Below are 21,069 nucleotides of genomic sequence, written 5' to 3' on the forward strand. Positions count from 1 at the left end.
TATTTTATTAAATATCTTAGATCTTATTATTATCTTTTTAAATATTTTAGTTTCTTTTTAGATTATATATATATTTAGAATATATTATTTCTTTATACAGCTACCTAATTTTTTTTATTTCTAAGAAACTGCTACATATATTACTATATTTATAGATATTATATTCTTTATTAATTATAATTTCACTATTATATCTCTTATTATATTTTATAATTTTAAGTTATCTTTTCTTAGTTATTTTAAATTGCTATTCTTTAATTACTTTAAATTATTATTTTAATTAATTTCTATATTCCTATTTATAGTGTTTTTTTTATATAGTTAAAATATTCTATCTTACTTTTATTAAATTATCTTTTTAACTTCTTATTAATTATTATATTAAGTTCTATTAATTATAATCTATAAGAATCTTAGTATTTAGATTCTTTATTTATCTAATTTTAATATTTAGAGATAAATTTTATTTTATATCTTTATTATTTTTATATTTCTTTTCTCTTTTATCTTATTTTATAGAATTTATTATTAATCTTAATAGCTTATTTAATAAACTTATTAATATTATCTAATTAATCTATCTTAATAAATTTTATTTATACTTCTTCTTTTAATATATTTTTAAATACTATAATAAAAACTTTATTATTATAATTTAATACTATTATAATTTATTTAAATTATATTACTAATTATTATACTAATCTAGTCTAATATAATTAATATAATTATTTTTTAATATTTTATATTTTATCCATATTTTTAAATATTAGTTTGAATTTTTTCTTATGTTATTTATAAGAGTCTAGTATTTTTATAATATTAGTACTCTAATTCTTCTTTCCCTTATTATAATATTTATAAAGTACTAATTTAATCTATTAAAAAGCTTCTTCTGTTAAATAAATTATTATAAAAACTATTTTAGATTTTTTTATTTCTAATGCTATACTATTAATTATAATATATATATCTATTTATATAAGGAAATTCTTTAATTCTATTTATTTTCTACTAAAGATTTATAGTTTAATATTTTAGATTATTTTACTATTATAATTGTTTTTAATTCTTTAATATATTTTTAAAGTATTTCTTTATTAATAAAAATTACTATTAATTTAATATTTAAAGTAATTATATTTCTTATTATCTTAAATTAATTTATAAATATTTTTTTTTATCTAAACTTCCTTATCTCTTATAATAATACTTATCTTACATTATTTCTTAAGATTAAAATAATAACTCTTTTATTATATATTTAAATTTATTTTAATTATTATTAGTTATATTAAAATATAATATAATAATTAAATTATATAAAGGTTTATAAGAGTAACTTATTAATAAAATTAGATATAGTTTAGACTTATTAATAATAAAGATTAATTAATTATAACTAAGATAGAAGAAGTATCTTAAAGTATTATAATATTTTAAATAGATCTATCTTATTAATTCTTTTAGTATATAATTAAGTAACTTAGATTAAAGAACTATACTAAGTAGAAACTAAATATAAGAATAAGTATATTTATATAATTCTTTTAATATATATTTTGGTATATATCTTAAGTATATACTAGTATATACTCTAATATATAGCTATAATATATACTAATATATACTACACGTCTCCTTAATAAGTATATACTTATTATATATTTCCTTATATCAGCCATAAATCTATATATTTAGTGACCGCCTTGCGTGCTAGTACATGTAAATAACTAGTTATGATGTTAGCTGCTTTAACTAAGCACCTTCCCCTGATAGTACTAGTTTCTGCCTAGTATCATGCAAGTTGGTTTCGTAACAGTCACGCTGACAGAGCTCTGCTGTGTCATGACACAACACTAACGTATTTCCCGAGTAAACCGGACACCCGAGTAAACCGGACACCCTACTAAAAATTCCACTTGATTTTTAATCATTATTTTTACATGAACTTTACAATATTAAAAATATCTAAAAAATATATAAAAATAGATCCTAGCTATAAGAGAAGACTTCTTCTTATTATTAATATATTAAAAAATAAATAAATTAATAATTTACGCGAAGCTATATGTCTTTTTAATATTAGTAAATTAATATTATTAGAATAATAATAAAGCTTAATTAAATACTAAAAAGCTAGTATAAAATATAGAAAATTAATCTCTACCAAGGAGGTTTTATTCTAAGATTAAATATTCTCTCTAAAATATTGGGGATATCCCTTTAGGCCTAATATACTTTATAATATAGTAAATCTTTTACTTACTATAAGAAATTCTATCTAGATTCCTAATAAAGTAGATAAAAACTAGATAAGATTTTTTTTAAAGTAATAATTAAATCTTAAAATAAGATTTATATATTAATTAGTTTATAATAAAGCCTAGTATAAGAATCTAATTATTATTTATTCTTTCTTTAAGTAATTAAAATAGTTGAAAGTTAAATATAGTATTATTAATAATAATATTTATAATTTCAATGAAATGGGTTTTATTATAAGGATAATAACTATAATAAAAATTATATATAGTTTTAATTATTTAGGAAAACCTAGTCTTATTTAATCTAGAAATTGTGAATGGGTTATTATTATTAAATATATTAAAAATAAAGATAATATAATATTCTTATTAATTATCCTTAAATTAATTTATTATTAAGCTAAATAATATACTATGTTTTAGCTGTTAGCTGTTATCTAATTAATTAATTATATATTCTTAAAAAGGCTAGATGTTAAATAAAATTAGATTATAGTAATTAGAAAAGATATTTAAGCTATTTACTAAGCCTTCTATTTTTAGTATATATTATCTTTTAATCCTAGATAGCTATAGTAACTATTTAATATTAAAATTTAATTAAGTATGTAATAAATATAATATTATTTTATACTATCTATTATTATATTCTATATATTTTTTTTAGCCTTTAGATGTGAATGTTTTCTTAATATTAAAACACTTATATGAAAGTACTATTAAGAGTTAGATTTAGAATAGGATTTACTATATAAATAAAAAAGCCTTTCTAAAAATTCTTTCTTTTATATATTAAGAAATCTATACTATAAAAAATATTATAAAAAGCTTTCTATATACTAAAATTATATCTTATAATTTTAAAAAAGTATTATCTTAATTATAAATTAGTATTAAAAAGAGAATATTATCTCTTTTATTAAGAAATATTATTTAAAGCTCTAAAATACCTTATAATATATATATATTAGAATAATAAGCTACCTTTATTAAAAAGCTTCTTAATATATTTAATTTAAACTTTTCTTTACTATTAACTTAGGCACTTAATTAATTAAGGAAGGGCTTCTTAATAATAATATATAATACTATTATTCTAGCTAAAAAAAATTATAATTTATATGATTTAATTAATTAATTATAGAGATATTATAGTAAATGTATAAGAGCCCTTCTAAATAAGGGTATTTTAATAGTTTCTAAAGATAGAGAGCTAATATAATTACTTAATAAAGTTGATAACCCCTCTCTGTTAGTTAATTAAAATAATACTTTATAGGCACCTCAGTATATACCTTCTAGATATAGTAATTGCTAGTAACTAGGGCATAAACGTAATAGGTGCCCTAATCCTTCTAGCTAGTTAAATCTATATTTTTCTACTTCTATATACAATTTATAAGGGTTGAAAAAATAATATGGGTCCTCAGTGTCCGGTTTACTCGGGAAATACGTTAATCCAATGACAGCACACGAGTGGGTTTATGCGCTGCGCTCTCATGCCGCACCTTATAGTGGCGGCCGCACGAACTAGATTCGGACAGGCACCATCTTGCCCTTTGTTATCTAGGTAGGTACTAGGTAATGGACTGAGAACATTTCGCAGTCTGAAATGGTAGTATGGTTGTGATTAAGACATAGCAAACATCTTGATGGTGGTGAAAAGGTTGCGTAGGAGGAATCTAGGTCTGTCCCTGATTTACCTGCCATACTACGCACATACCACTCACTCCCTGACGTCCGTCTATATAGATTCGACCTTTGTTTTGTTTTGTACTTTTGTCTCTTGTCTACAGCAACTCCTATGCTCCTCTTTTTTTCTTTTCTTTTCTTTTCTTTTTTTTTTTTTTGGCTTCATGTCATGCATATCTGCACAGTGGACCACCCACGCCGAGCGAATGTAACGCAACACTCCCATGCAGAAAGAGACACGTCTAGAATCTCAAAACACGATAGTTATAGCTCTGGGTCAGCTAACCTTGACACGGCAGAAGGAAGGTGGAGCAACTATATAGATTCAACCTTTGTTTTGTTTTGTACTTTTGTCTCTTATCTAATAAACATTAATATTATTCCGCACTAATCCTGGCTATGGAGAGCTGCGCCGCACTAAACTGGCCCGTTGATTTAGCTACAGATTTTGAAATACATCCACGTATCCGGTTTGCATCAGCGGGCCCGTGAGGTTTTTTCTCACATGGTTACGGATGCAACTTTACAAATACGCATTAGTATCGCTTCCTTTCTAGGCCAAAATTACAATCCGGAACCCTAAGTCAAAGTGTCTGAAGACATTCTCCGACACTGGCGCTGCTATTTGAACGGGGTAAGTGCACTTTTCAAATCATTTGCATCGTTGCCTGTGCTCAAGCCGGAATACCATGGCGGCCGAAACCCCTCTCCCTATTCTCATCGTTGGCGCTGGCATCAGCGGCCTTTCCCTGGCCCAGTACCTGCGCAAGTCCGGCATTCCTTTCCGGATCTTCGATCGAGATGCCTCTATCGCTTCTCGCACTGGTGGCTGGGGTCTCACCTTCCACTGGGGCCTGCCAGCCCTCGAGAAGCTTTTGCCTGAGGAGCTATATGCGCGTCTCGGAGAGTGCAACGTGAACCCTAGCGCTCAGGATGCGGGCAAATACCGATTTCTGGATCTCAAGACCGGAGAATCCTTGCATGCTGCCACGTTTCCCAAAACAGGCCGCTTGCGTGTAATCCGGTCCAAGCTTCGAAATCTACTAGCTACTGGGATTGATGTTGAGGTATACTAAAAAGCTTCCCGTGCCTCGCTTGTTTCATTGCTTCAGATTCATACTAAACATGTGAGACACTTCGTAGTGGTCCAAGAGATACGTGGGACTGTCCACTAGCTCAGACGGCGTTACCATCTCATTTGAAGACGGTACAGTCGCCCAGGGCTGGCTGCTGGTAGCCAGCGATGGCACCAACTCTCGCATTCGACAATATCTGCATCCATCTGCATTCGAGAATATACCGGTACCTGTCGAGCTTCTGGGCGTGACCGTCTCCTATACCCCTGAGCAAGTGGCCGCCGCTTTAGCCATTGATCCGTATTTTTTCCAGGGAACGCATTCAGATTCGAATATTTACTTGTTCTTTAGCTGTAAGCAGGAAGCTTTGACCCGGTAATCCCCTATGACCTGGGCTCCAACACTAACAGATTACAGTCTTGAACTCCCCATACAACGGGGGAAATGACAGCGGCAACTATATCTGCCAGGTCATCGTCTCGTGGGCCAAGAGCAAGGGGATTAGCATTCCTGAGGGCAATGCGGACCGTATTACTCTGATCAAAAACATTACGTCTGACTGGGCTGAGCATCTACGCAGCCTTGTTGAGGTCATCCCAGAAGACGCAGAAGCAACGGCGATCCAGCTCGCCGATTGGTTTCCGACTACGAAACGGGAGGATGAACGCGTGGTCCTCATGGGCGATGCAGCCCACACCATGACCATGTGTGAGTATTAATCCCCTCTCCCCACCATAAAATTCGTTTACCTGAAACTAATCACGTTTACAGTCCGTGGTGAGGGCGGTAACAATGCCGTGACCGATGCTTATGACTTCGCTAAACGAGTTGGTCCCCTACTAGAATCAACCTCTACTCACCAGGGCATAGCACGGGAGAAGATTAAACCGGCCTTGGAAGCGTACGACCAGGACGTATTCAACCGAGGCCAGCCGTGTGTGGTCAATGCTCGACGGGCCTGCCTCGATGCTCATGAGTTTTCATTGGTAACCGAGAACAGTCCCCTGGTGTCGCGTAGAAGTAAATGAGGGTCTGGATCTCTCCGAGCCCTGGGTTACGGAGTAGAGTTACGCCCGATAGCTACAGATGACGAAAATTTCGAATTTCAACCCTCATAAGATCAATATACACTAATGTACTAGTGCATATACTAGCTTTTACGTACAGGGGTTACAGTCTACAGGGGTCTGCTAGTGCTTATTAGTTAGTACGCTGTATTCTGGATGGAGGATTTGCCCCCCGGCTTAGGGCTAAATTACTATGAATGGCCCACCAATCGCCGGAAGCTGGTCTCCGGGCTTCGTAGAAAATGGGAATGGGCTCGAATTATAGTTTCACATTGCTTTTTTCTTTGTTTTCTCATAATGTTTCTGGCCCACAACTGCAAATTCATATTAAATCATTCGCATAGACCATGCCAAACGGCGTACTGGAAGTCTTGCGACATCTATTTCCCGCTGGAGCTCGTCCCAACCGCCAAATCTGATCGAATGAATCCATGATTGCGAGTTGCGACTGAGATCCTAGGTCATAGTTTGATAGTTTGTCCGCAGTATAGAGTGACCATGGGCGAGTGAGGATCCGTGGACAGCATACGGAGTGATTTTCTGTATCTTCTCTAGATTCCGATCTAGAAAATCATACAACAACCCTGTAATAATCCTAACTCAGGAGATAACACCCCCCAAAAACGTCTCTGGCTAGAATTTAGCCCGATAATCGTAGCCCTAAGTTGAGAAACCCCCGTAAATCGTCGCCTTACACCGGAACTGTCCTTATTACCACTCCCAGCAGCAAAAGTGGCATAATTAATTGATCTCTTTTTTGTTCAGAATAAAAGTACATAGGAAAACTTTTAGGATCTTTTAGTTGTTGTAACTCCTAATATTTTTGTCCTCGTCGACCACGACCCGGTATTCTGTGGTCCGCATAATTTCGTTCGGTCCAGGCTCGCCTACGCCTAAGATGAGTTCCTCGCTTGGGGTGCGAACGACGCCTCGCTTTGTTACCACTGACGATAGATGATCGCCAGTGGCTCTAGACTTGACGCTGTTCTTTCCATAGCTTTGCAATGCGTATTGGTCTGTGGTTCGCGCTGTGTGTGATCGGCTGCCGTAGCCCATACGGTAGCCAAAGTCGGATACCCAGCGTCTGAAGAGCGGAGCCAAGTACGGGATCGATGTGATAAAGTTCTGAATCAATCCAGAAAGTATATTAGCTGACACTGACGGCGATTGTAGAAGAAAAGAGCACAGGAGCTTACGCCAACGTTGAACTCAATTGTACCCCAGAGCACCAGCATGGTTGAGTTTCCGTTCCCGTACGCAATCACCTTGATCTGCTCCATTCGCATTATGGAGCAAAAGGTCGTGAAAAAGCCCAGAGAGAAGAGGGCGATAATACCGGCGCGCTGTGCTGGTCGCACTTTCAACTCCAGTAGAACAGGGATGGGTAAGAGGATTGTGACGACGTCGCAGCCGATTGAGAACCCAGACATACCATAGTTGGTGGGGCCAAATGGTAGACAGGTGCCAGATTCAGATGGAATCCATGATTTGCTGACCTAGGAACGATGTATTTCGTAAGAGGAGACAGGGACATGGAAGAAGTAGGCGAGTGCCACGGAGCGCAATGCAGCTGAACCTACCGGGTTGCAATTAAGGATAAGAACCAATGTCCATGCAAGGTGTCCCAATGTCGAAATTGTGGCAACAGTTATGATGATAATCTTATAAACCCGTTTCGATGTGCCAGATAAGAGCCGTAGGTAACTGACACATAGAGCCAGCTTGAAAAGTCCGATGCCAAATTGGTAGAATGGTCGACCGGCAAAATTGACCTATCTAGATGTGAATTTCTCTTTTTCGTTGTCCTAGCATTTCATATTTACCTTGGTGTATGTACTCAGAGAGGCCTTTGGCCTCACAGCCAAAGGTAGACCAAGCCCGTACCTCGTTTCTATGCGGATAGTTAGTTATTGATAGAGTGGTGATACTCAAGGAAGAGATCTGCGCACATACGAACAATGCAAAGGATGTTGTAGATTATACTGAACAACTGAAATAAGATTAGTATTTCACCGATCACCTTTCTGATGTCAACATACCATCGCCACGGCCATTATATAGTCATCAGGACCTGTCCGATGGTGTGCCCAACGGACTGCAATACGAGTTGACACGGTCAATGTCATTAGCAGGGTCAATGCAATGGACACTGAAATGATTTTTGGGTACTCGGACGCGGCCTGTAGCTCCGGAGAGGCATGGTATACCCAGCCCATGATGAAAGACCAGTCAGATGAATCACAGGGATCGAATAAAGGTACTGCTGGGATCTAGAGAAGAAGAAAGCTGTATCATGATATTGACCATGACGAACAACTCCTGCCCTAAATTTACCTAATCTGCCTTGAACTCCCTGCTGAGCGTATAACTACTAAGTGCCACAATCCTCCGTTTCAAGACAAGGGTGGCAAGCGCTGAGTGACTACGAAGGTAACCAGTTCAACGTTCTGACCAGTCACAGGGCGAGAGAAAAATAGCCCCCTTGCCTCTACGCCGTGCAAATCGTGCATCCCACGAGCCAAAGAGGCCCACCTGTAGGCTGTAACTAAACACGCATCATTTCCCAGACGGGCTGTTCCGGGTCTTGTTATTGGCGAATCCTGCGCTGGTATGTGGAAACATTGGCTGGCATATTTGCTTTTTTTGTCTGACCCTTAGCCCTTTTCCATCTCGTCTTTGCTCCACCCCTGTTTTCCCCCCCCCAGGAGATACCTAATCCAGTCAGTAAAAGAAAAAAATTATATAAAAATTACTTGGTTATGCGGTGAAACACATGGTGCTTATCAATTACTTATTAGGCCTGATCACATGGAACGATTCTCTTCTGTACTGCATATCCAGGCAATTAATTGTATCCCTAGTATGGACTTAATCTAAGCTGATGCGATTAATGAGCCCGAGTTATTTCGTAGGTTTTTTCTTCAGACGTGGACCGATCCTTTGGCGTGATTCTGGTGGCTGGCGGCTCTTCCGGGACCCTTGAACAAATGGATTTGTAGTCTGTTCTAGGGTCTCGGCGATTTTCCTGGTAGGGACAAGCCCATTACTGCTGAGTATTAGGTGACCGTCATGATACGAAGCACTAGTATTGAGCAGGATTTGGCGTCGCTGGATGGCGCTGCCTCCCCGTTAGCGAATGTTTAGACCCTGACCCGTACTCCGCGGTCTGTACGAAGTATATCATTTAGTTGGCGGGTCCATTGCAGGATTTTTGTACCACGGTCTGCTTATGGGGCTTGTTAGTACGCTTTCTTCGCAAGTCTGTGCATGCATTTCCGTGAACGCAGAGAAAACAATGATGCTGGCGGGGGCAGAGTAAAAATAAAGGTCTTGTTCCTATCCGGAAACTTTGTATTTCTTTTATACCTTTCTGGCTTCATCCCTGACTTTACTTGCTCATATCAAGAAAAGATATTCGTGTGGAGTGCTTGTCTCCTTAGCGAAATACGCCGCCGGCTATATAGCAAGAGAGATAGATGATGTTGCCTAGATAGTAACTAGTTATAGTTACCACGACCAGAAGCGAGGCCAGCCACTGTAACACTAAGCCGCCTTGCATGCAAGAAGTTCCACTCAGCTGCATCTCAAACTCTAAAACACGCTGATAACTCAGCGAGCATATCCCCAATGCGATTTGCAGTGGCCGCATTCCGTAGATTGGCTTGTCTCATGGGAGACAAGCACCCCCCTAGCTACGGTGAAGAAAGACATCAAGGATTCGTAATTAATTTGATCCAGATTAATTTCATCAATTCTTAGTCCAGCATGGCTTTTGCCACGCTCTACCTAGTTTGTTAGCGTCTTATGCATCATGCATGGACGGTAGAAGTCGCAGGACCTTTACTCCGTAATATAATGCACGTCATGCCTATAAGTTCTTTTCCTAGGATTTTTCTTTACAAGGTTTTCAAAGTCGAGAAGATAGACGGAGAAATATTCCCGGCTGATCGGCATTTCTTTTTCTTGTTTCTGTACTTCCACGCTTTTTCTTTTCTTTTCTTTTCCTTTTCTTTTTTTCTGCACCCTCGTGTTAGCATCCTGCCGTTCGTGTGGCATTATCACGTGGAGCTTTTGCTGTACATCTGCCCTGCATAAAACATGAGCATGGCAGACACAGGCTTGAAGGAACCTGGTGTAGCGGCTGAACAGCTGGCAATGGAGAAGCAAGATGAAGCCTTGCAATATCTCGAAGGCCACAACGTAGACTCTGCCGCAGTCGACGCGGTAGACCTCAAGAAACTGCGTACCAAGGTCGACTGGAACATTGTGCCATTGATGTTTATGTGCTACTGGCTACAGTTCATCGACAAAGTCATCATCAACGTGAGTACATTCTGTTTCCAGTCCCTTGCGCCTGGCCCGCTGTGGTTGATCAAGTAACTGACCTCGGGGCTCATCGATGAAGTATGCTGCTGTTATGGGAATGACAAAGGAATTAAAGCTTGTCGGCAACGATTTCACAAATGCCAGCACCTCGTTCTTCATCGCGTATCTGGTGTTCGAAGCACCAAACAGTATGTTCAGAGCAATATCCGTTGACAACTCATCGATCAACTGACATGAGACGAACTAGCACTTCTCCTGCAGAAAGTCCCGGCTGGAAAATGGCTAGGTTTCAACGTTTTCCTCTGGGGCGTCGTTGTCGCAGGCACAGCTGGTGTCAAAAACTATGCCACTCTGGTTGTCGCGCGAGTATTCCTCGGAATATTTGAAGCCACCATTGGTCCTTCCCTTATGATCATTTGCAGCCAGTACTACACCAAGTCAGAGCAAGCCCCGCGATTTAGTTTCTGGTATCTTGGCCTTGGCGTCGCCCAAATCACTGGCGGATTGATCTCGTTTGGCTTCCAGCACGTCGATGCCAACGCACCCTTGAGCGGATGGCGCATTATGTTCATTGTTCTCGGGATCTTCACTGCATTGGTGGGAGTTGTTGTCTACTTCTTCATTCCTGATACTCCGATGAAGGCTCGCTTCTTGAGTGAGGTTGAAAAGGTTGCGCTCTTGAGGCACATCAGTGTAAACAAGACCGGTATTTGGAATGAAAAGTTTGAGATGAAGCACATTTTCGAGTCTGTCTTGGACGTACAAGTGTGGTTACTCACGCTGATGGTTGTTCTGGTAAGTACTAAATTCCGGCTCTACAGCGAGTATACAAGCTGACATTTCTGTTATAGCAATCGGTCTCATCTGGTGTCGTCACTACGTACTCCTCTACTCTAATCCGGAACATGGGTTTCACCGGTGAACAATCAGCTCTGTTGAACATGCCAGGCGGCGTTGTCAGCATTTTCTTTACCATACTTGTTGGTGTTGGTATTCGCAAACTAGATCACCGCTGGGCTTGGGTTTTCATGTGCAGCATCCCAGGAATCATCGGTGGTGGTCTGATGTCGTTCCTCCCTAACAGCAATAAAGCAGGTCTGCTCATAGGCGTGTACTTGGTCAATGCCATCGTCGCACCGCTGCCTGTCATTTACCACTGGACCGCTGCCAACTGTGCCGGATACACCAAGCGTTCTTTCTGCAGTGCTCTCGTGGCTGGCTCCTTTTCCATTGGAAACATCATCGGACCTCAGACGTTCCAAGCCCGCGACGCACCGCAGTATCGTCCTGCCAAGATTGCAGTTCTGGCTACCCAAGCTGGAGCTGCCGTTTTGGCTGTGGTGTTGTATGCTTACTACGTCTGGGAGAATAAGCGTCGCGATGCTCGCGCTGCTGCCGAGCCTGAAGCGATTGACTCGTCAAGCGAGACTTTCAATTCCGAAGCCTGGTCTGGTCTGACGGATAAGGAGAATTGCAGTTTCCGCTATGTTTATTGAACTAGATCAGCAAAAACTTTCCATCGTGCTTCGGTACTTTTATTCCAGGGCGAGACCGCCTTCGGGCTTGTCAGTTATGGCCGTTGTTGGTCAGCACTTAGTTGTGAAGAGCCATTCCTCAAGGATGGAAACAAACTCTAGAAATATATCTACGTATATCCCACGAACGAGTCTCTAAGCATAAGCTACCTAAGTAATTGTTTTCAAGAAACTCAATTCAATCAAAACCCAGCCCTTGAGCGTAAGTCTATGATGTCAAGTTGCTCTAGGGAAATGATTCACCGTTGTCTATAGCCGTGCGCTGTTTATTATCACTCATTGACCTGTAGATATTACAGAATATCTATCAATAGATATGAACTTAATCTAGTAACTAGGTACAGCCTAGATAGATATTTGTTCATCTAAACTCACGACTTAATACCTAGGTATGTATCAATGAACATTTTATTTCTCGCGTCATATAGATTCACGAAATGAGCCGAGCAGACTGATGCCAATGCATAGTCAATGGATAACCCTTTTGTACGTATTGCATGAAGTTACTGACAATGCATCTATCTGCGTATTATCACCCAACACGAGCAAATTTCTAAACGTTGAACCCTATATGACGGGTCCAACTTAGAAACTATATGTTGACACACCCGTGTGGATTTGGAGATGATCCGGTGATCTGACTCTTAATCACACACATCCGACTAGAAGAGCAACAACCTGCAAAGGAAGACTGTGTTGTGTTACTGGTCGGGGGACAATTCAGGAATTTAAACGCTGTAAATGTACTGGCACCTGGAAGCCGTTCGAAAGACGATCGTTATTGAATAACTCACTGGAAAAGTCTGGATACGTGAAGAACGCAAGGCAATGGTTAATAATATGTGTGCACTGCACCACGGCTCAGAACAGCCCCAGAGCAACGAAATGGTTCTCGAAGACGTGCACTTGAGTATGGTCTGACAGGAGAAAAAATCTCGGCACTAGCAGGATTACTTGTCAGTAATATTATTTGCTTCGTATTCTCATAGCACTTAGTGACCTTGGGCTTCGAAGTTGGAAGTCTCGCGAACACTGCAACACTTGTAATGAAAATATATATATATAAAGATTAAAAATAAATAATAAAAAGAAAGGAGCTAGGTGAGAGCATAACGCAGGTATAGCAGCTCAGGAATGTATGTCCGCACTCCAATTGCATCTTTTTGGAAGTTCGCTTTATGCTTCATGTTTATTACAACCATAAGTACTGCTACGGTGCCAACCTGGTACGCACATTAGCATATAGACCACTTGATCCGACTGCTAGCGGCAGCATTTGAGATCCAAATTTGTGATCACATCGGTCACACGTGCATTTCGAGTCAAAATGGCAAGCTACATCGTCTATGATGACGTGGACTAATATCGGTTGATGTAACCGATAGATGTAGGTTAACATTGACGCTGTCAAAAGACCACCTACGGAATACTAGAAGTACGGTATAAAGGAGCAAAGTCCAACCGGGGTGGGTAAAGGCGAATGGAGGACACCGGACAGCTACCCTTCCAAACGCACTGACAACATGGGGGCCAATCGATGACTGCTCCTTAGTTTAAGCGTTATCGCCTATTGCCTATTTGAAAGTCGTAGCACTTGTAGGGGTATGCTCTCATGGACTTGAGATTGCCCCGAGTCTTTTCTGCAAATGAAATCCAGGCGTGGCCCTATCTATGGATGAAGTTGAGGAATTTCTAGGAATGGCGTTGACGTGAGGTCTATGCTGAGAGTAGCTGGGAGTGCGCATAGTCATTAGTTTCTCTTTCACTCAAATAACGGTATTGCGTCGCCTTAGTATTGCATACAGTTTTTCTTACATTCCAGCACATTCGAGTTCCTAGCCTCGGAGGACGGAGTCGAAACCCTATAACACGAAGCATGAATATAGCTCAAATACTACCGAGGCCATTGGCTGTTTGACAAAGTTTTACGGACCCGATCAGCTACGGAGTAGTCTAAGTAGTTATTCTGAGTTGGTACCTGCATGGGCTTTATGGAGTAAGCATGGAATTAGTGCTAGAGTGATAGCCCTGAAAACATACGAAGACTACCTACGAAGCAGAGGCAAGGAGTTGGAGCAAAAAGCCCGACGCGATGACGCAGCAAATATATAATAATTAGTAACGATCTGTCTTTTAGCTAGCTTATAGGACATCGTGTTAGTGGTACTATGCAATACTAAAAATCGAAATAACTCGGTTTAATCTTCGCCCGCTGCCAATCACGCCAGAGGAACAAGGGGGTCTGCGAGATGAAACGTCAGAGTGGTTGGACTAGCATGTTTAACTCGGTCTAATGCTGCTTTTTTCGCGTCAGCTGGCGTTCTGTTTGGTCAGCATAGAATCGCTCTAACTAGTTCACTAGTCAAGTGCTTAGTGTATGTACTCCATCACTAAGTATGAAAAATTATGTGATTCGTAGGCGCGATATTTGATAGTTTGCTGCTGTCCTGCAAATGGCCTCTGGTTTTAGGGAACTATCTAATATCATGTCATTATACTATCAACTGTAAATTTAGCAGATGGGGGGCATGCAATGCGTGTGGATCAGGATCAATGGCGATATCTTTTTCCTTTGAATCGGCGCATGAATATTTAGTCGACGCCACACTGCTACGGCGCCATTACTAGTCATCTTGAAAAAAGCAGAACTTCGACAGGCGACTGGCTAGTGCTACGCGGTAATCATCACTAATGCTCGCTAGCAGCATGGCAGTGGGTCGCATGTTTTCGCCAGTGGCACGTTTTACCTTGAGTGTGCCTAATATCGAAACGCCTTTCTAAGGCACTTTACGTCGTCGATCTCCCTATCACGAAACGACGAGTCTGGCTGTTTTCGAGGATTGAAACGCTTTTGGCATCATGCCTGGTGGCAGATGACGGACGAGATGATCAGAGCTAAACTTTATTATTGTACAGACAGGACTTGAAAACTGACTTCCAAGCTCATGCTATAGCTACATATACTTTACGTTGGATTACTCCACAATCCAACTAAACCACGTAAACACACCGTTCATCGCAGTCATCCCTCAGTTCTCTGTCCTCACTGGCCCAAATAAGGTCTCTGGAGGTTCAACCTTAATCTCAGATCCTTGAAGGTATGGGGGCTAATTCGTCGTCTCTTCCCGAGTGGACCAAGAAATGCGTACTTCTCAGCTGTAACCTGTTCTGCATGCATCGTGCGGCCAGTTGATGTATTGAAACGGAACAAAATATAGCCTTGAACGAGGCGTTAGCTTGGTTACTATCTGAGGGTGTGGCCATGTAACCGTTGTCACGAATAGGTAGCTATCAACAGGGAGCTCTCTGCGTCAAAACTAAAGAAGTTGCGTGGCTCTCGAAATGGAACCCTGTTTCCGAAAAAGGCAGGCCCCAGTGTTTTAGGGCTCGGGAACCAAAGATGAGTATAAGTACCCACGTGTGTCCCATCTTCACAGCTCGTTTCTTTTCGTCAGGCCATCATCACTCATTCAGTATTCGAGCCAGTCTCTCCTTTACCCTCAGTTTGACACTGATTAGATCCTCGACGGATCGTTACACTCCCTCCTGTCTATCCTTAACATTCACTGTATATACTTTATTGCAGCATTCACCATATTCCTTTACTTTGCTTCACAGCAGATCAATAACCATGCAGCCTACAACGACTCTGATCAGCCTCGGCTTGATGGCCAGCGCTGCCCTCGCCGCTCCTCACAAGCTCTCAGCACGTGCTCCAGGCGGCGACGTTGCTGTTTACTGGGGTCAAAACTCTCTCGCGGCATCCGAAAACAACGATTTATCCACCTACTGCAGCGATGCCGGAATTGACATCATTATTCTGGCCTTCCTCAACGAATACGGCGAGACTGGCAATATTCCATCTGGCACAATTGGTTTGGACTGCACTATTAGCACCACTGGCGCTGCTTCAGGCTGTGATGATCTTGCTTCTCAGATTAGCACTTGCCAGTCCAACGGCGTCACAGTTATCCTATCCCTTGGCGGTGCAACCGGTGCCTACTCCCTGGAGTCTGAGGAACAGGCTGAGGAAATCGGCCAGTACCTCTGGGATGCCTATGGTGGAGACACCTCTGCTAACAGCAGCGTAACACGGCCATTCGGTGACGTTTATGTCAACGGATTCGACCTTGACCTTGAAGCCAACAGCGGTAATGAGTATTATCAGTATATGATCTCTACCCTGCGCACTAACTTTGACACCGACTCGGACAACACCTACTACATAAGCGGTGCCCCCCAATGTGTCATCCCCGACGCTAATATGGGAGAAATCATTACTGCTGCTCAGTTTGACTACCTGTGGGTTCAGTTCTACAACAACCCTAGCTGCTCCTACCCAGAAACACTCAACTACGACGACTGGGTCACCTACGTTTCTGGCACCCCCTCTGAAGACGCTAAGATCTTCATGGGCGTGCCCGCCTCAACTCTTGCTTCTACCGGCACTACTAGTGGTGAAGAGTATTACATGACGCCTGCCGAACTGGCTTCCGAGGTTGCTGCAGTCGATACAAGCTCCAACTGGGGTGGTATTATGATGTGGGATGCTGCCTTCTCTGACTCCAATGTGATTGATGGCTGCACATTCGCCGAACAAGCTGCTAGCATCTTGGAGACTGGCTCTCCTTGCGGTAGCACCACCGGCACCACCACGACCACATCCACTGCCCCTACCGCAACCGCCACCAGCACTTCTACAACCACTTCCACTTCCACCACTACCACTACCACCGCCACTTCCACTGCCACAGGCACGCCCGTTGGGCAGTGGGGACAGGTCAGTATATGGGTTTGCTTCTGATAGATTCTGATGATAGTCTCAGCTAACGCTCGTTTGTTTTACAGTGCGGAGGTTCTGGCTACACCGGCTCCACCGTTTGCGCCTCTCCTTACACTTGTGTTGAGGAAACTGAATGGTGGTCATCCTGCCAGTAAATGATTTGTGCATATGGTGCGCATAAGAGCATGGATGTGGTGATTGTTTCCTCGTATAAGGAAATTCGTTGAAATATTGACAAATTTGGAAACCATTCATTATATTTTAGCCTCAACGAGGCCGATGAAGCACATTCCGGTGGAAACTTGACTTCTCTTCTTGTACATACTTATTCAGATTCAACAACCAGATTTTTGGTTTTCTTTTTTCTTTTTTCTTCTTTGGTCTCTATGAGTGAGGTCCTATGCAATTACCATGCATGGTAGGTAGTCAAACGTAACCCTTATCTTCAAGCCAACCTTGGGTCCTTAACAATCAACCCTACTGCCCCTGAATGAACTACTACATCGCATAGGTGCATCGGTGGCTATGAAAAATGTTCAGTACAAAGTTAGGTTTTGCAAAGGTTATACCAATATGGATCTGCAGGTGAAGGGACATGCCCGCTTCTACACTATGAAAAACCAACATGTGGCCACACATCCACCCCCAGCCCATCAGTGTTCCTGCACACAGAACTCCTCTGACGCAGTAGGTTTACTTAGTGCCCACATAATCCCCTCAAGCATAGCTTCATCCCATTGGGGAGTGACCGATACTTTGTCTCCTAACATGCGGAAACCGTGAGGTAAACCCTTAAAAACATGGACATTGGTGGGAACCCTAGAGTTACAGATAATAAAACATGTCAGCGTTCGAACAAGGTGTATATAGTGTGTGAATTTCACACTGTTTGCTCTGCGAGAATTTCATGTTCCCTCCACATGACGGAGATAACGAAGTCTCAAAGACAAAATTAACAAGCCAAAAGAGGGAAAAAGGCTACTAACCCATTGTCGGCTAGGAGTTTACCGTATAGCAGCCCTTCATCGCGTAGTGGATCGTAGCCAGCTATTAGAAGCGTCGTTGGGGGCATTTTTTCCGCCTCTTCAGTCGTCAAGTAGCCTGGATTCAGCCTCTTGTCGTCTGGGTCTGGATTCTCGACTTTCAAAAGATCATTGAACATATTCCTTGTCTTCGAGTCCATGAAGTTGGCTTCCGCACACTGATGATAAGAGGATACACTGTGGTCCTTAATTTGGCGCATCATAGGTTCATAGCAGTCGGCAAATACTACAGTCGGAAGCATCAGAACTTGCCCGAGGATCGTTGGTTGCGGTGACAATCGCAGCTCTGACTGCGAGATTACTCGTGTCAATGATGCACTCAGCTCAGAGCCAGCGGATGATCCTCCGACTACGACGCGCTCAATATCCGCATTGATGCTGGCCGCGTTTTCACATAGCCAGATCATGGCATCTTCTGCGTCATTCCAGGCTGTGGGATAGGGGTATTCCGGTGTGTGGCGATAGTTGAGATTGAGGACGAGAACGTTGAGGCGGAGCGCCACGAATGAACAAAGAGGGTCTTCTGAATTAAGAGTACCATACAAGAACCCTCCTCCGTGGAGGCTCATGTAGACTGGAAGTTTCTCTGCAGAGGCTGCTGCTCCCCTTGGTCGATAGGTCCGCGCTTCCAAATGATAGCCATCGCGCGCAGGAATTGAATGATCTTGCGACGAGACTTTTTCGGTGAGTTCAAATTGCTTCATTATTTTCTCTGCTCCGGCATCTCTTCTCAGGTTAGTTGCTCTTTTTAACTCTTCGGGGCTCAAGTTTGGAATCGGCGGAAGTGTGGACGCCAGTTGCAGCCATTCTTCACTGGGAATGCCGTACTTGCTGAAGTCAGACATCTCCAATTCTTGACAATGATCCTTGTTTTGCAGGTGAGCAGGTGAGAAGGCTAGAAATACTTTGAAGTGAACGAGCGGATGCTTGTCTTTTGACCAGAAACAGCAGCATGCACCAAGTTCGCAATCGATTACGAAGTCGACTGACGCTTGGTCAAAGTAACTTGGGGCAGTAGCAAATGATTGTTCTTTTTAAACGTAGAGAGTCGCTATTTCGGTTGATTAGTTGCATTGGTCCGACACTGCGTCGGAGTTTGTGTAAACCACTCTCCGAATGTTTTCGAGAGTTTCCCGGTACTTTACCTAGGTACACGTAAAAATATTTATGAAAATAGATTCAAATATATTTGAAAGTACGACGAGTTGAAGATGTCGGTCCCTACTTAGGTCATGACCCTAACCATACCTAGGTATCGCGGTGGTCGGGGCCATCTAGCCGAATGTTGAGTAATAGCTAGTTATGCAAACCCTGATCGAAAGAAACTTCTGGTTGGAGACAGTTGGAAGGATGCATCCCACGATTTAGATATATGTCCAGCCACTCTTTTGGCTGCCGGCAATCCGTTGTTCTCCCTTCGTACGATCCGCATTGCATCTCTGCAAGATTCCTTTGACCGCGCATTGAGCTTTCTCAATTATTTCCGCCACTTTTGCTCGCCCTCTCACTGCCAAAACACCATTCTCTACGACTATCCGGCCATCTATGATCGTAATATCAACGTCTCGTCCAGTACACCCATGCACAACAGTAGTAACAGGCGACACCCCATTCAGATCATCAGGATCCCATGGCGCAACACCCACATTTCCCCTTCCGTAAGGATCAAGGAGGACGAGGTCAGCTTTCTTACCTACTTCGATACTACCAATTTCGTTCTCGAGTCCCAATGCTGGTGCGCCATTGATCGCGGCCATTTCTAGCGCTGTTTCGGCTGTGATTAAGGATGCGTCATGAGTAGCACCCTTGTGGAGAATAGAAACTAGTTGCATTTCTTGAAACATGTCATAATGATTAGAGCATGGCGCACCGTCAGTTCCCAAGGAAACATTGATGGACTGGTCTGGCTTGTCGGAGGATGCCATGAGTGGTACGGGAGCTATGCCGGAAGCAAGCTTAAGATTCGATGATGGGTTGTGTGCCACCGATATGTTTGTGGAAGATAGCAGAGGAATGCCTTTGGCCAAGTCGAGGTTAACCATGTGTGCGACAACGAGCCTGTGTAACTTTCCAGGAGTTACGGAACTTTCTACTTGAGAGCACATGCCTGTATCTCCCACAAACTTCATTGGACTATATCCGTATGTGTTGCGGTAAATTTCTAGATCTTTGGGAGCTTCTGCACAATGCATGGTTATGGATATTCCGTGCGATGAACAGGCAGTTCCTAGTTCTTGGTATGCAGATTTTGGAGCCCCACGAGGAGTACCAGCAGCAGCCTATACCTGCAGGCGGTTATCATACCGCCCATTGTGTTCATCCATGATACCAAAGAAGACAGTCGCAGTGGTATTGGACGAGAGTATAAAGCTGACATCGGCTAGGAAGAAGTGATTTTAGGTAAGAATGAACAGTTACCTGTGAAGCGAAAAGCGTCGTGTCATCTTCCATATCGATGTCGCGAAGAGAGTGACGAGATAATTCTCTCGGTGCAGTGATGATGTCCTCGAATCTCGTGTCCTTGCGTCGACCCCATGCTAAGAATTCCAATATTGTGGCCGCATCTTCGACTTCGGAGTCTTGTTGTGGCCCTGAAGCTCTATGTCCACTGTCACGATCAATATCTAACGGGGTCCTTGGCGAGGTTGCTATCGCGGACAGTTGACTTGGACCAGTTGATATTTCTCGAGCAAAGACGGCCTGTTGCTGTTTGGCCGTGGATTCCAGAAGGTCGATTCTAGCTTGAGTTTTTCAAGCAGGTCACTGCAGTTATACTGTGGATTATTATTGAGACACGCACTGGGATCTGGACTCAACACCTCAGTCGCACACTGGTCGACGTGGCTCCTCGGATGTGAACAATCAATGCCTCTATGTGTTGTTGATGCTCAGCTAGATCCCTGCTCGGTACTAGAATTGGGGAAACTTACTTCACTACGCAATTTCGACAAGGCAGGCTCTTATCACATCGAACCTTGCGCCGGGAGCATTCAACGCAGGCCAGTCGCTATCTTCGGATTGAGAAACCCACGTTTTGTAATGTGGTGCTTGTCTTTCTTGATGGATGCTACGACGCAGACACTGTCTAGACTATGCCATTGGGATATTCCCAGCGCCGTGAAAGGTGTGTTTTTGCTCGGCCGAGCCTCCGTCTGGTAGACGCGAGGTATGTCCTGGATGAACTCGGCGGCCTCCGACATGCTGATAACAAGCGAATGCCTCAGGCTGCCAACTGTCGGCCGAGGGTGCCGCAGCGCCTCCGACACGCTCTGTTTGAGAG

At 42.0% G+C, this 21,069-nt stretch overlaps 5 protein-coding genes across 5 annotated transcripts, besides 5 other annotated features; 3 read left to right on the forward strand and 2 right to left on the reverse strand.

Annotated features, from left to right (window-relative positions):
- Positions 1-1,821: part of a repeat region (Identified by RepeatMasker using a combination of RepBase library and repeat library created with RepeatScout) that runs on past the window's edge.
- A 38-nt stretch (positions 1,822-1,859) lies between these two features.
- Positions 1,860-1,907: a repeat region (Identified by RepeatMasker using a combination of RepBase library and repeat library created with RepeatScout).
- A 504-nt stretch (positions 1,908-2,411) lies between these two features.
- Positions 2,412-2,845: a repeat region (Identified by RepeatMasker using a combination of RepBase library and repeat library created with RepeatScout).
- Positions 2,846-2,985: 140 nt separating this feature from the next.
- Positions 2,986-3,714: a repeat region (Identified by RepeatMasker using a combination of RepBase library and repeat library created with RepeatScout).
- Positions 3,715-4,648: 934 nt separating this feature from the next.
- Positions 4,649-6,239, forward strand: UA08_03074 (hypothetical protein; the record flags this gene model as incomplete). The annotated part of the gene is made up of 5 exons (XM_020265555.1): positions 4,649-5,026; positions 5,103-5,388; positions 5,453-5,743; positions 5,807-5,969; positions 6,203-6,239. 5 exons carry the CDS (start codon positions 4,649-4,651, stop codon positions 6,237-6,239), a joined length of 1,155 nt encoding a protein of 384 aa, XP_020121196.1.
- A 661-nt stretch (positions 6,240-6,900) lies between these two features.
- Positions 6,901-8,318, reverse strand: UA08_03075 (hypothetical protein; the record flags this gene model as incomplete). The annotated part of the gene is made up of 6 exons (XM_020265666.1): positions 6,901-7,227; positions 7,299-7,598; positions 7,683-7,874; positions 7,926-7,993; positions 8,056-8,092; positions 8,142-8,318. 6 exons carry the CDS (start codon positions 8,316-8,318, stop codon positions 6,901-6,903), a joined length of 1,101 nt encoding a protein of 366 aa, XP_020121198.1.
- A 1,882-nt stretch (positions 8,319-10,200) lies between these two features.
- Positions 10,201-11,924, forward strand: UA08_03076 (hypothetical protein; the record flags this gene model as incomplete). The annotated part of the gene is made up of 4 exons (XM_020265777.1): positions 10,201-10,425; positions 10,508-10,616; positions 10,676-11,223; positions 11,280-11,924. 4 exons carry the CDS (start codon positions 10,201-10,203, stop codon positions 11,922-11,924), a joined length of 1,527 nt encoding a protein of 508 aa, XP_020121197.1.
- Positions 11,925-15,594: 3,670 nt separating this feature from the next.
- On the forward strand, positions 15,595-16,901 carry UA08_03077 (Endochitinase 2; the record flags this gene model as incomplete). Its single annotated transcript, XM_020265888.1, has 2 exons — positions 15,595-16,743; positions 16,812-16,901. The coding sequence occupies 2 exons, from the start codon at positions 15,595-15,597 to the stop codon at positions 16,899-16,901; spliced, it is 1,239 nt and encodes a 412-aa protein (XP_020121200.1).
- Positions 16,602-16,715: a repeat region (Identified by RepeatMasker using a combination of RepBase library and repeat library created with RepeatScout).
- A 498-nt stretch (positions 16,902-17,399) lies between the features above and the next one.
- On the reverse strand, positions 17,400-20,989 carry UA08_03078 (hypothetical protein; the record flags this gene model as incomplete). The annotated part of the gene is made up of 5 exons (XM_020265999.1): positions 17,400-17,565; positions 17,733-18,819; positions 19,483-20,068; positions 20,208-20,530; positions 20,821-20,989. The coding sequence occupies 5 exons, from the start codon at positions 20,987-20,989 to the stop codon at positions 17,400-17,402; spliced, it is 2,331 nt and encodes a 776-aa protein (XP_020121199.1).
- Positions 20,990-21,069: the final 80 nt, after the last annotated feature.

The sequence above is a fragment of the Talaromyces atroroseus genome (genome assembly GCF_001907595.1).
Source record: "Talaromyces atroroseus strain IBT 11181 chromosome Unknown scaffold_3, whole genome shotgun sequence".
Lineage (NCBI taxonomy): Eukaryota > Fungi > Ascomycota > Eurotiomycetes > Eurotiales > Trichocomaceae > Talaromyces > Talaromyces atroroseus.